Raw genomic sequence first — 15,244 nt, forward strand, 5'->3', positions numbered from 1 at the left:
CTGCATGATAATTTAAATTTTGATTAAGTTTTTGCCTCTGTGTCCTTGGAAACTAAATAAAGATAGATTATTAACTATGTTACTAAGCAGCATAGATTATGATAAAATGACCCCTAATTGGTAAATTCCATCTAGACTGGGAAGAACTCAGATGAACTATAATTTCCAGAAGGAGAAACCATCCTTTGGGCTTCTCTGAGTGCAGTGACTCTTGTAACTAGGCATCTCTCTCATGGGGACCCTGAAAGCTGTGCCTAAGGAGTTGTTCAGGAGATATTTATTCTTGTGGAGCATGAGCCTTCTAAGCCAGGGTGGCTCTGACCCATCCAATGTGGATCTTGTCACTTTGCAACTATGTGCTCATCTGGGGGTCCAAAGACAACACCTCCTGGACAGCTATGTGGACTGTGTCATGAAGAGGGACAGCTGATAGATACTGACAAGCTGTAATTTGTGCCCACATCTTCTGAGAAAACTGGTGCCAGATGTGGCCTGTGATAATTTTATGAGTCTGAAATGTTTAGTTGAACCTTAAAAGACTCACTGGTGGGCTAGGCACAGTGGCTCACACCTGTAATCCCAGTACTTTGGGAGGCCGAGGCAGGTGGATAACTTGAGGTCTGGAGTTTGAGACTAGCTTGGCCAACATAGTGAAATCCCGTCTCTACTAAAAATACAAAAAATTAGCTGGGCGTTGTGACGCACGCCTATAATCCCAGTTACTTAGGAGGCTGAGTCAGGAGACTCCCTTGAACCCAGAAGGCAGAGGTTGCAATGAGCCAAGATTGTATCACTGCACTGCAGCCTGGGCAACAGAGCAAAACTCTGTCTCAAAAAAAAAAAGACTCACTGGTGGACATTGAAGTTGCTCATAATTCTCTGACATAGGCAGTTGATTTAAGGAAGCCATCTAGTCAAAGGTGACAGAAACTCAACCCAAACCATACTAAGGAAAGGAACTTATTGGCTCATTCAATTAAAAATCTAGCCATGGATTCAGGTATGTCTGAATGCAGGAGCTCAGATGATGTCAGCAGGGCTCTTTATCTCTTCCTAGTTTTCAACTCTGCTTTTCACTGTGCTGACTTCATTCTTAGGCAGGGTCTTCTTATCAGGTGGCAAAGAGGACTACTAACAGCTAGCTGATGGCTCTAGAATAAAAATAGGATATGCCAAAAAAATATCTCATGGTTGGCTCTCATAGGCCTAGCATGTGACCATCCCAGAACCAAGCACTGTGGCCAAGGGACAGGTGGTAGAAGAGGCAGGAGCCTGTAATTAACAGCTCCACAAAATGAGCCAGGGGTCATTCTCCAGTGTAAAAGATAGCAGGCAGGAATCAGGTAACAAGTGCTCTTTTCTCCTGTTCCAGTGCATTAGCAACCTTTAAAGGCCTTCTTCCACCATGTCTCACCTCCCGACTTTCCAGCCACAAACACACTTATGCTGAGTTATGTACCCCCATATTTAACCAGCACTCGGTTACTACATTACATTATAATTACTTGCTTATGTATCCATCTCTCCTTTTGGACTCTGAGCTTGAGGATGGGCAATATATTTCTCACCTTGGTCACTCTATTGCTTAGCACATTATCTGGCATATTCACAGGCGCTCAACAATTGTTGAACAAATGAATGAATTATTTATGAGGATATGTGACCAGATCTTTTCATCTAGTATATAATCCCTGTCTCTTGTTCCCTCTTTTGTGATTTGTTTACATGAAGCTTTACCTGTAGTCACTATTTGCAGATATTTATATATCAAACACAATAATTTTTGGTCTGTCATTTCCAAAGAGTTGCTCATGACTCAGGATTAAATTTTACCCTTCAATTAGTACCTACCTTGAAAGCAGAAAACTGTGGTTCCAAGCAGTCTCTGTTTCTTTCCTTTGCCATTTCTTAGTGATTTCCTGAGAATGAAATCACTAAACCCTTTGAAGGTTTGGGGATGTAGATCTCATTGGTGACATATGTGGCCCAAGAATGATGAATTAGGTGAACTTTTTGGTGCAAATTTGTTTCTCCAGCTTCCATACATGCATAAATACAGACCTCTGTAGGACTGATCTTTATAGATTTGTTTTTGTCTTTGCTTTTTGCCATTTATTATTTCAGCATTTTTTCTTCCTTTTTTTCTCCAGTTATTGGGGGCTCCTGTGTTGTTATCTCAGGTTAACAGTGGCCATGATCTTTTCATTACCCTATTTTATCGAGTGTTAGATGAGGCTCGTATCTATTTTTTAACATTAAGACACCTTGCTAAGCTTTCAGTTAGTAACACACTAAGCCAATCTGTGTTTTCTTCTCTTTAATTGAAGAAAATACTTCTGCTACCATATTGCCACCACAACTTCCTTTTCCTTATTTTAACTATCTCAAGTTACAATGTTACATTTTCTGTGGATGTGTTATAGTTTGGCTATGCTTTGTCCCCACCAGAATTCATGTTGAAATTGGATCCCCAATCTGGTGGTGTTAGGAGGTGGGACCTATTGGGAGATGTTTGTGTCATGAGAGTGGATCTTTCATGAATGGCTTGGTGACATTCTTCAGGTACTGAATTCTCACTCTGGTGGGACTAGATTAATTCTCATAGGAATAAATTAGTTTCCACAAAGGTGGGAGCTAGGATGCTCTTGAGTTTCGTCCCTTCACGCATGCTTGCATCCCTTTGACTTTCTCTGTCATGTTATTACACAGTGTGAAAGCCCTCACCAGAAGCCAAGACCATGCCCTTGAACTTCCCAGCCTGCAGAACTGTGAGCTAAATAAACCTCTTTTCTTTATAAATTACCCAGCCTGAGGTATTCTGTTATAGCAACATAAAACAGACTAAGACAGGTCTTTCACTTTTCTTGATGACATTTTGGCTATGGAAAATATAGTCTCCATTGGCAACATAAAAAGTAGGAGGAATTCCATAATCAGAAAATTCTGTATTTGAGCTTGTCTTCTAAAAAATTCAAACCTAAACATTTCTCTTCATCTATATTCTCTGGGTAATGCCTCATTTCTTGATTCCATTTTGTATTGACCTATTCTCAAGAGTTTTCCTATTGATTCTCAGTAGATGTTGTAGATAAATCTATGAGGAAGAAACGAAGGCCTAAGGAGAAGCAGTTAATCAAATGTCATGTCTGAATGAGCCACATAAATAATAAGCCCCAGAGTAAGGGAAGGCTTAGTATGATGTGCAGGTGCCTGAGACAGGGCCTGACACATAGTAGCTTCTCAGTAAATGGTGAAATAACTATGGAATAAATAAAGTTCATAATATTGCTATATTTAAAAGGGAACCTTGTCATCTGACTGTGATGTTGCACCTCTCCTGATGCTTGAGAGGACCTTTTCTGAACAGTATTTGTGTGCCACCATGAAACAGATTTCATGCTGATGTGGAGTCTCCCACAGTTTTGAGTGAAAACCCAGACCTGATCTGGTTTGGAGTCAGAGATAGCATCATCTTCCTCCCTGAAGAAGGGCCATCTTGGACTCCCCATCATCCTTGAAATGTCGCTAGCTTTGTCCATTTTCTTTCTTGTTCACTAAGAGTGTAATAAATGCTTGAGGTTTGTGATTGATTTTTAGAAAGGAAGAAAACCATTTCTTTTGGCAGCTGAGAGGGGCCATGTTGAAATGATAGAAAAACTTACCTTCCTAAACCTGCATACTTCAGAAAAGGACAAGGTGAGTTGGACTTTTATTTCTTTGCTGAGAACAAGAGAAAGGGGAGTAACAATTCATGTAGAGGGGTAACAATTGGCATGTAGATTTGGTGAGGGCATTTTAGTCAGCAGGAGAGTTAAATTGCTACTGTACTCAGAGAGAATCATTAACTATCCAGGCAAAATCCTTCCACTGTTGCTGTGGGTTGTCCAGACTGGCAGTTTTTGTTTCATAAATGTTTGTGAAATCAATAGACCACATGGATTTTTCCATGATCAACTCCACCCCTCTTCTCTCCTCCCATGAGGTCTCCTGGAGGCTCAGCCTTATATGAAAGGGAAGGGGAAAACCCTGGGGTAGACGTCCATATCTATATGTACACCTTTGATGACTTTCTTAGGAGAAATTCCTAGATGTGGAATTGTGGGTCAAAGGCTTCTGCACATTTTAAAATCTTTGGGTGTACAATATTGCTACAATGATCTCCCATAAATCTTTCACCATTTTACCCTCACATAGGTCAAATGGAATTTGTTTTGTTGCACCATGTTTTGCTAGCAATTGGTAGCAAAATTAGAACAAGGAGCATGGATGATTTTTTTCCTACTGGTTCAAAAAGCTATACCTTTTTACTTAAAACTTAAAAATGTATAAATTTCACTTAAAACTGCAGATACAGTGGTCCACACTCTGGACCGCAGCTTTAACCAAAATGAAAACTTCCAGAAACTCCATTGCAGCCCTTACTATTGAAGGAGCATGCTTTCCCGGCACAGGGGATTCTACGTCTAGTGTGTCTCTGTTGCAGGAAGGAAACACTGCCTTGCACCTCGCTGCGAAGCATGGTCACAGTCCTGCAGTGCAGGTGCTGCTAACCCAGTGGCAAGATATAAATGAGATGAATGAGGTACGTGAAAGTGCTCATTACAGGCACAGGACTTAAATGGGAAAGGGTTGGAGGAATGGCTTTCAAGAAAAGAGTGGGAGGAAAACAAAGTGTTAGTGTCATGGAGTGTAAAATGTGATGCTGAAAGATTCTTACTTTATTCTTCAAAATATCCCACAGCACTTCATTTGTTAATCCATTCATTTATTCGCCCATTCATTCAAATAACATTTGTTTAATATGTACTGTATGCCAGATGAAGTATGTATTCTTATTCTAGAAGCCTACAGGGCAAGAAGGGCATGCAAAACAAATAATGTATTGGGCTACATGCAATAATAAAGGTCTACAGAGAATGCCATGAAAACACAGAGAAAGATGTTTTTCAGAAATTACAGTTTTCACAGAAGAAGTGATATATTATCTGGGTCTTGACATTGTAATGAACGTTGGCAGGAGGGATTTTGAGGATGGCACAAGTATAAAGTATTTCAGAGGGAAAAGTCCAAGTAAAAGAACCAAGGCAAGAGTATGGTGTGTTCCGGGCTGACAAGCTCAGGGTGGCAGAAATTGAGGATAGGAGGGCTGGGAAAGCTGGAAGTTAGTGGGCCAAGGAAGACAGATGATGAAAGGCCATGCTTTACAGGAGGGAGGGTTTGGCTTTGATGTAGTTGCCAGCAGAGACCTTGAAGGGTTTTAAGCAGTGAAAAGGGATTGGATTCATCTTAGGTGTGGGCAGGTAACTGTCATAGCCGTTTGAAAGGCAGACTGGTGCCAGGAAAGCCCAGAAGTGGGGAGGACCAGTCAGGTGACTGCCAAAATGGGGGAAACAAGACCTATGGAAGGCCTCTCACTGAGACACTCATGAGCAACAGGATGAAGTGGTAGGAGGAGGCAGAGTCCACAGGACTTGTGACCAGGACTTGGGGAGAGGGAGAACTTTCTGCCCCCAGCTATCTGGCTTGGGCTGTTGTTGGGGAGTACAGTGGGGGAGCAGGTGAGTGAGGTAGGTAATGAGGGCTTGAATGTGTTTGAGGCACTTGGGAGGTGGGTACATTCAGGTGGAGTGTTAGCGAGCTGGAAACTGGTTCTGGGGCCGGGTGCGGTGGCTCACACCTGTAATGCCAGCAGTTTGGGCGGCCGAGGTAGGCGGATCACCTGAGGTCAGGAGTTTGAGACCAGCCTGGCCAACATGTGAAACCCTGTCTCTACTAAAAATATAAAATTAGCCGGGTGTGGTGATGGGTGCCTGTGATCCCTGCTACTCGGGAGGCTGAGGCAGGAGAGTCGCTTGAACCCGGGAAGCGGAGGTTGCAGTGAGCCCAGATCGTACCACTGCACCCGAGCCTGGGCGACAGAGACCCTGTCTCAAAAAAAAAAAAAGAAAGAAAGAAAAAAGAAACTGGTTCTGGATTTGTTGGAGGGGATGTGGCTGTGGCTATGCAGGCAGATTTGTGAGTCATTTGCCCTGGATGGTCACTTCTTAACCTATGGTCCAGTAACTTTTTGTCTGGCTGTTTGGAAACTCAGGTCAGTGGGGTCCTCTTGGATTTCACAGTTTAATGTTCTGATCCTTTCTAAACTGGATGCCTCTCCTAAGAGCTACGGAAAGAACTAGTATCATAAGCATTTACCTTAAGATACCATTGATGGTAAGGCACACCATTATTTTGTGTAACACTCAGAAAAAATAATGCTGCCATTTAACTATGACAAAACACTTTATTATCACTTAAAATATTTATTTTATGCTGCCTATTTGAAGATGTGTTTAGATTTTTAGTTTTTTACATGCATATATAAAGGAAAAAATAAGCAAGATAACTCAGTTAATTGTTTCTAAATTTCATGCTGATTAGATTCTTCTAAATCACTTTCTTATTCAGTCTTGACGATTTCTTTCTTTTTTTCTTTTTCTTACTTTCTTTTTTTTCTTATAGCGTCAGGGTCTTGCTTTGTCACCCAGCCTGGAGTACAGTGGCACGGGAGATGCAGCATTTCTTAAAGAATGCCCCACTGTTGTTTCTAAGATTTTCTTCTAAGCCACTGATACCCATTCCAATGTAATGCATGTGCTCAAACAACGACAATTATATCCACCTGGTTGACTGAGCTAGCGCTCATGACCTAATCACCTCATAAAGGCCACCTCTTAATCTTATTGCATTGGGGATTTAAGTTTCAACATGAATTTTGGAGGGAACAAATATTCAAACCAGAGCAGAGATCAAGTCCTGTAGTCACAGGATTTATAGTCTTAGTTATTTATATTCTTAGTTATGCTTTCCCTCTTCTATTAAAACATGTTTAAACCACCGGAATGTGTGCGTGCATGTGGATTTCATTTTCCTTTCAGCAACTTTGGAGTCAGGGCACATTGGGGAAACTCATAAAGCCCAGGAAACTTTAATTTCAGATTATGATAGGTTTCATTTGCACAAAATTAAGGGCACAGTGATAATATTATCTTTTTCAATATGATTCATAATGTTTGTCCAGTCGTGGGCTGCCTCTGTTTCCTGATACAAGCTATTGCCAGATCATTTAGAGTGACCCACGTGAATGCTCTAGAGCCGTGGCCTCTAGACATTCTTGGCGGCAAACCCATATCAGTAAAGAAAGTTTGATCATGTGGCTATCACATATACATTTATAATTCAATTAATTCATTATAAAGCATATGCTGGAAATATAAATTTTTAAAATTCAAGATAATAAATAGCAGTTTTGTATTTTCTCTAAACTCAAAGAATTATTATTATTTATTATTATTAGAAATAGGGTCTCACTATGTTGCTCAGGCTGGTCTCAAACTCCTGGCTTCAAGTGATCTTCCCATCTCAGCCTCCCATGCAAGTGAGATTACAGGTGTGAACTACCATGCACAGCTCAAAGGTTGATCTTATACACATCTGATGGATTTTACTACCAGTTTCCTTTGTGTTCCTCCACATATATGTACAATATATTTTTCACAGCTGCCCCAAATTCACTTGACTATTCTGTAGCTCTTGGATATTCAGCTTCAGTTTTTATTATAGGTAGTGCTGTCACAGACCTCTTTGTATATAAACCTTAGTCTGAATTCCTCACAATTGCCTTTGGGTATATCCTTGGAGGTAGATTGTAGTGTCCAAGATATGAAACCTTCTCAGGCTCTGGATATATTAAAGACATGAATTGTTTCCTTTACACTTTATTTTAACATATATTTTTCCCACTGGGATTTGTCTTTTTGCATCTATTTTCCTGGAAAAATGAGAAGAAAGATTATGGGGAGAAATGCATTTTTGTTTGTTTGTTTGTTGGTTTTTTGAGACGAAGCTTCGCTCTTGTTTCCCAGGCTGGAGTACAATGGTGTGATCTCGGCTCACTGCAACCTCTGCCTCCCAGGTTCAAGTGACTCTCCTGCCTCAGCCTCCCGAGTAGCTGGGATTACAGGCGCATGCCACCACGCCAGGCTAATTTTTGTATATTTGGTAGAGACAGGGTTTCACCATGTTGACTAGGCTGGTCTTGAACTTCTGACCTGTGGTGATCCACCCGCCTCGGTCTCCCAAAGTGCTGGGATTACAGGCATGAGCCACTGCGCCTGGCGGAGAAATGCCTTTATAAGCAGATGGCTGTCCCAGGCACCCAGGTAAAGCAGCCTGGAATATAGTTTTCCCACCTTGTTGGAATGGGAACACTGGTTTCTATACTCTTGTGTTCCTGTTAAGATGATTGTTTATACCTAATTAGCTATGAGTAAAGCCTTCTGAATTTATCCTAAGGCAGTTGTTAAGCAGAATAATGTCCAAGGAGGGAAATCATTAGGGAATTGGGGAGGAATTCTGCATTTCTTCCAAATATTTTTAGGAAATTCTGCATGAGGAAAGGGAAATAGCCAAGTAGCTATTGTGTGGGACCAGCTCCTTCTTTTTCCTCTATGTTTTGGCCTGAATTAAACTCTTACTTTGTCCTCCTAGTATTTATCTTGAGTTTCAGGAAACTGAAGTTCTGAGATTTTTTTAAATTAATGTTATTTTTTAAAATGTCATGTAACATTTAATCAGTTGTAAAGATTAAAGTTATACTTGGTACAAACGTACTTCTAATTTTGTATGTTTCATACTGTACTATAATTCTTTATTTCTGAGATTATCTTTTTGTTTTGTTTTGTTTTGAGACGAGGTCTCACTCTATTGTCTAGGCTGGAGTGTGGTGATGCAATCCTATCTAACTGTAGCCACAACATCCTGGGCTCAGGTGATCCTCTCACCTCAGCCTCCTGAGTAGCTGGGACTATAGGCATTCACTACTATACTCGGTTAATTTTTTTAACTTTTTGTAGAGATGGGGCTTTGCCACGTTGCCCAGGCCGGTCTTGAACTCCTGGGCTCAAGTATTCTGCCTGCCTCAGCCTCCCAAAGTGCTGGGATTACAGTCTGAGCCACTGAACCCAGCCACTTTGACACTTTCAGCTGAGGTTTAGTTTTCTTATCTGTAACATGTGGATAATATTAACCCTGCCCTTATAGCATTGTGTGATTTAACTGTGCCAAAGCGTATAGTCTTGGCAGTACAAGTTGACACATAGTTGTTCAATAAATGCCATCCATTATTAAGAGTAATGCACAAAAGGCATAGAGAAAGCATGTTGTTTGTCAAGTAATTTCATTCCATGACAAGGGGCAATTAAATTTAACTTATTTTTCCTTTTGTTAGAATGGAGAAACACCATTCTTTCTGAGTGTTGAAGGAGGTCATGAAGAGTGCAGCAAAGTGCTGCTGACAGCAGGAAGTGACATCAACATTCCAAATAAAGTATGTGTTCTAGACCATGTTCACTCATGCAGTGGGAAGGAGACTTAAAATGTTCTTTGGAAACTCTGGTCCTACACTGATCCACTCACTGGTACTTTAGGATTAATATTTATAATATGCTTTGTTTTTGGTAAGAATTAATGATTTACCTCTAATATTACCCAGTTACTGTGTCCTCAAAAGCAATGCCATTCTTTCTATTCTTTTGGGGAAGGAATAATTGAAAATGGAGCAAAATGAGCAAGTACTTGTCACTTCTTAGAAACAGACACTCTATTCTACTTTGTTTTCTCATAGCAACTAGTGCATGCTTGGCTTATACAGAGAAGACGCTGAAAAAAAACTTTATTGTGTGAAAGCTCAAGTGGTCAGCCTGGTGCATGAAGAAGGAAGGATGGTGCCTTCCTCTAAATTCAGAATACTTTTTTTTTTTTTTTTTTTTTTGAGACGGAGTCTCGCTCTGTCGCCTAGGCTGGAGTGCGGTGGTGCAGTCTCGGCTCACTGCAAGCTCCACCTCCCGGGGTCACGCCAGTTTCCTGCCTCAGCCTCTCTGGTAGCTGAGACTACAGGCGCCCGCCACCACGCCTGGCTAATTTTTTGTATTTTTAGTAGAGACGGGGTTTCAGCGTGGTCTCGATCTCCTGACCTCGTGATCCACCCGCCTCGGCCTCCCAAAGTGCTGGGATTACAAGCGTGAGCCACCGTGCCCAGCCTGCAGCATACTTTTGTATGTAGTCATTGTGCTAAGAACCTTTGAAACTTTTGAGATTGTGTTATTGTTTTTATGTTTTTTAGATCACAAAAATAGAATTTGGAAAAGTTAAGGAAATCATTCAGAATCATGCAACTAGTCAATAGCAGTGCAAGGATTCAAACTAATGTCTGACACCAGTGCCTCAGCTTTTAATCCCTGCAGTGGCTTTGTCTTCAGACGGTTTAGTTTCTTTTTCTGTTTTTCTAATTAATTATAATGAAAACTCATGACAAAAAATTTGAATAGCATTACTCCAACCCCACATCGCAATTTTACTCCCCAGAACTAACATCCTTAATAGTTTATTTAGTCTCCCAGGAATTTTCCATGAATCCACATGGAAAATGTAATTAAATCCATACACATATATATATACCAACACTGTATAAACAGCACAGTATATAATGTATGCTGCTCTGCACCTTGGTTTCTTTTGATTGCCAATATATTTTAGAGATCTTTATATCCACACAATATATAAACAATTTCTTTTCAACAAGTACAAATTTAAACATGCAAGAATAAAGTCCCAATCAAGAATAAAGTCCCAAACTGGCATGTTTGATACCCTGTATTCTGCTGGTGGGAGTGTATATTTGTATAATCTTTCGAAAAGCAATTTGTCACTTTCCTTTTAACCACACATGGCAAATTATGTTAAGGAAATAATTTAAAAGGCAGAAAGCTAGCTGCATGCATTCAGATAGATGATAAAGTTAGCTCCAATAGCCAAGAACTAGATACAACATATACGTGGAATGAATGGTAGGAGAAGCCTGAAAGAAGGTTTGGTGCATCTACCTGGAAAATTATGTAGCTGTTAAAAATTATAGTGATAAATACTAAAAATATATTGCAATATTGAACATATTAATCATAGAACACTAATTGAAAAATATAGTAAATATTAATATGATTGGATTTATATATACATGCACAAGGATTGTGAGAGAGGAAAATCAAAGTAGTGTGAGTTGAGTCCCACTGAAGTTGCAAGGTTATTGATGCAATAAATAAACAAAAAGTTAAGAATTCATGGGAGCCATGAAATATTCAGAATGTGGAGAGCTGTGCCTCCACAGTCATTGCACAGGTGCCTCCTTTTCCCCAGTCTGTATCCCGCTTCAAGTTCCTGGGAAGGCTTCCCAGGTTAGCAAGAGTCTGTCAGGCTTACTCCATTATTTTGTACCCTGCCTCACCCTTGTCCTTAATTGTTTTGCCCTTAAGTATTTTGCTTTGTAGTGATTTTCATATGCACACGTTCTTCCCCTCCAACTGAGACTGCAGGCTCCATATCGCCCCTGTCCTTACAGCCAGTGGCCTCAGCTGCTCTAGGGCCTGGAAATGATCGTGAATCCATTTTTTAGCTTTTACTACTAGAATTTTTCCCGAGTTCATCAGCACACTTCTCAATCAACAACCTCAGCCCCCACTAGCTATCCACACCTATCTGTCCAACCCAGTGAAAACCTTGGGGAGAAAAGCAGAGTGAAGCAAGAAGCCAACAGCAAGAACACACATGAGCCCGGGATGGGTTGGACTTTGGTTTGCTTTCACATTTGTAGGTGATTGCTGTGTTTGATCTTGAATATGCTTCACCTGCTGACACTGATGAGTGTTGGTTTCCAGGAGATTGCTTTTGTGCTCCCTCCCACCTCCCCATCAGCAAGGGGAGCAGGTAAAGGGTTGAGTCATTTCTAAGGAGGATGTTGGAGTGAGATTATGAATGTAGTTGACAGCTGGCTTCCTCCATTTGTGTTGGGTGGAGGGGCTGCCGAGAGTTATGGCAACAGGCTCTCTTTAGGGCCCTATTAACTGCCCTGGGTCCAATGAAGGCTTTTGTAGGTCCTAAGAACTCATATTCCTGGAGGTCCTACCTCACATTTTATCATACATATTTAAGTCCTCCCACATTCCTCTTTACTTTTTTTTTTTTTTTTTTTGCTGTTAATTGCTCTAAAAGGCTTTTTTGTTTTTGCTTTTTGCAATTATTTGGCTATGACAGACTCACCTAATTTATGATTGACTCTGATTTCTTAGAACTCTGTGTGCATAATTGGGAATTTGAGGGAGGTGAAAAAATGCAACCTACAAATTGTTTATAAATGTAATGAATATTTTATGAATATTACATTTAACAATCAATGAAGTATGAATGTCAATTAAATATTTATTCACTTCAATTTTGTGGTTTTCTTTTGGTATCGTGGAACCAATAATTTTTTTATGTTTTACATTTTAACGGTTTCTTTGGCTCATATAAAGTCTGTAGGCCCTACACACGGAGCCCATGATGCCTAGAGGTAAATGCTGTGGACTCCCACAACTCTTCCTACTACAGGGTTCCTGCTTTGAGTTTCTTGCAAATTTGTTTCTGCTTTAGGTGGCTTCTGATCTTCCCAGGGAGGGCACTTCTGACCATTCTGATCTCAGTTTAAATGTCACCTTATCCAAGAAGGCTTTGTTGATCAGCCATGAGAAAGTAGCCAACAAGTCATGCTATTTTATGTCTTGTTGTAGAACTTACAACTAGCTGATGTTATTCTTCTATAACAACATCTAGAATCTAATAAGCAGATTTAATTTAAGTCCACTGATCTGATCTACCAGTCTACCAATCTATGGATCAATTGATTGTCCACCACCACTGAAATGTAATGTCTGAGATCTTGTCAGTTTTGTTTACCAACATATCCCTCCACTATCTAAAATAGTGCCTGGCACCAAATAAGTGCTCAATTTTTTTTTTGTGGAATGGGTAAAATAACAGTTATGGTTACCATACACATTTACGGGCCCATGTATCCTCCCAGTAGTATTGTGATTTCAGAGAAAGAAGGGGGATGATGTGATAGGCAGAGTCAGGCTCCCCACCCCAGAGATGTTCACATCCCAATTCCCAGAACCTGTGAATATGTTATGTTACATGGCAAAGGAGAATTTAAATTGCAGATGGAATTAAGGTTGCTAATTGGCTGATCTTAAAATGAGATTCTCCTGGATGACTAGGTGGGCCCAATGTAATCATGAGGGTCCTTTAAAGAGGAAGAGGGAGGCAGACGAGGATGTCGGTGATGCAGTGTGAGAAGGCCTCAGCTAACTGTTGCTGGTTTTGACAGTGGAGCAAGGGGGTGTGAGCCAAAGAACATAGGAGGCTTCTAAAACCTGTAAGAGACAAGGAAGTGGATTCTCCTGAGAGCCTCCAGAAGGGAACATAGGTCTGTGAACACTTTTTTTTTTTTTAGCCCAGTGGGGTCCATTTCAGACTTCTGACCTCCAGAACTATAAAATAATACATTTTTATTAAGGCACTAATTTTGTGGCAATGTCTTATAACAGCAATAGAAAACTAATATAGGGGCCGTTTTTACAGGTGAAGGCAAAGAGGCCCGTACTTGATAGGCCAGATATCCAAGGTCATATAGGCATTTAGCATCATGCAAGCTAGATTTCAGTTGGTCAGAGATATACAGGTCATTGCTGTTGGCATCTGTTCCATTATCTATTGCTTCCTAACAATCCAACCCAAAGCTCAGTGGCTTAAAACAACAATGTATTATTATTTTCATGGCTCTGTGGGTTGACTGGGCTCAGCTGAGAGGATTCTTACTTTGCATTTATTATGTGATTACAGTTGGAAGTCGGCTAGGATTTTGAAGGCTTACCTGAGCCCGATATCCAAGAGAGTACACTCACATGCCTGGCAGTTAATGCTGGCTGTCAGCTGGCAGCTCACCTGGGCCTCACCATGTGCCTCAGCCTACAGACTGGGAACTGGCCTCTAAGAGGAAGGATTACAAGAGCAGGCATTATAAAAGGCATTATAAAAAGAGAGCAGCAGCTGCCAGGCTAGTTAGGGGCCATGCCTGGAACTGGCACGCTGGAACTTCTGCCATAGTCTGTTGGTCAAAGCCGTTACAGGGTTGACCCAGATTCAAGGAGGTGGAGAAATAAACCCCACCTCTTGATGAGGGGAGTGGCAAGGACATATTGCAGAGGAGCCTGTGGAACAGGAGATACTGATGCAGCCATTTTGGGAAAGCAATCTCCAACAGCATCCTTATTTGGAAGATGTGAAAATATTTTGTAGCAATCTTACAATTAATCAGTCAACAACCAATTCATTGACTTTGTATTATTGCAAGGCACCATGCTGGGCCATTTGGAGGATGGCAGGAGCGCCAGGAGCAGACCATCCCCTCAAGCAGTATGCCCTCCTCCTTGGGCACTAAGCGAAGACAGCTGAGCACAGGGAAGGAGAGGTGCTGAAAGCGCCAAGTAGGAAGATGATGAGGGAAGCTGCACGTAGAAATTATGCCGAGCATTGAATGTCTGCCTAGCCCGGGGGAGACTGGCAGTAAACAGACAGGGCTGCAGGAAACAGGCCTTTCTTGGGGCCGATACCAAGTCACCTATTTTGGTTCAAAGAGGGGTTTTGCTGAGGTGTATGGAGAGAAGACCTGGTTCTAGTCCACTTCGTACTTCCTGGGAGAAGGGAAAGGAGGATTTAACTCATATTTGCCCTAGGCATAGTGTCTTAGTCAGCTCAGGCTGCTATAAAAAATACCATAAAACTGGATGACTTAACAAACATTTATTTCTCATAGTTGTGGAGGTTGGAAGTCTGAGATCAGAGTGCTAGCAGATCAGGTTCTGATGAGGCCCTCTTCCTGGTTTACGGACAACTGTCTTCTTGCTGTATCCTCACATGGCAGAAAGAGAACTAGCCAGCTCTCTGGCCTCTTTTTGCAAGGGCATGGGTTTCATTCATGAGGGTTCCACCCAGGGTTCACCTAGATTCAAAGGAGTGAAGAAAATAACCCCGCCTCTTGATGAGGGGAGTGGCAAGGTTGTATTGCAGAGACTGTGGGATGGGAGATACAGCAATTGCGGGAAAGCAATTTCCAACAGCATCCTTATTTGAAAGACCTGCAAATACTTTGTAGCAGTCTTACAATTAATCAGTCAAGAACGAATTACCTAATAACCTCCAAAAGTCCCCACCTCCTATCGTCATCACGTTGACGTTAGAGTTTCAACACACGAATTTTGGGAGGGACACAAACATTCAGTCTGTTGCACACATGTTCGCTGGGGTTCTGACACTTTTATGGGAGACACTT

At 41.2% G+C, this 15,244-nt stretch overlaps 1 protein-coding gene across 1 annotated transcript in view; it reads left to right on the forward strand.

Moving 5' to 3' along the window:
• ANKDD1B (ankyrin repeat and death domain containing 1B) overlaps window positions 1-15,244 on the forward strand; it is a 57,413-nt gene that overhangs the window by 22,762 nt on the left and 19,407 nt on the right. The window contains exons 6-7 of the mRNA XM_032144996.2: window positions 3,598-3,696; window positions 4,484-4,582. Of these exons, the coding sequence (XP_032000887.1) occupies window positions 3,598-3,696; window positions 4,484-4,582 (198 nt within the window). The remainder of the gene's footprint in view (window positions 1-3,597; window positions 3,697-4,483; window positions 4,583-15,244) is intronic.

Source organism: Hylobates moloch, unplaced genomic scaffold (assembly GCF_009828535.3).
Source record: "Hylobates moloch isolate HMO894 unplaced genomic scaffold, HMol_V3 SCAFFOLD_23, whole genome shotgun sequence".
In the NCBI taxonomy this organism is placed as follows: domain Eukaryota; kingdom Metazoa; phylum Chordata; class Mammalia; order Primates; family Hylobatidae; genus Hylobates; species Hylobates moloch.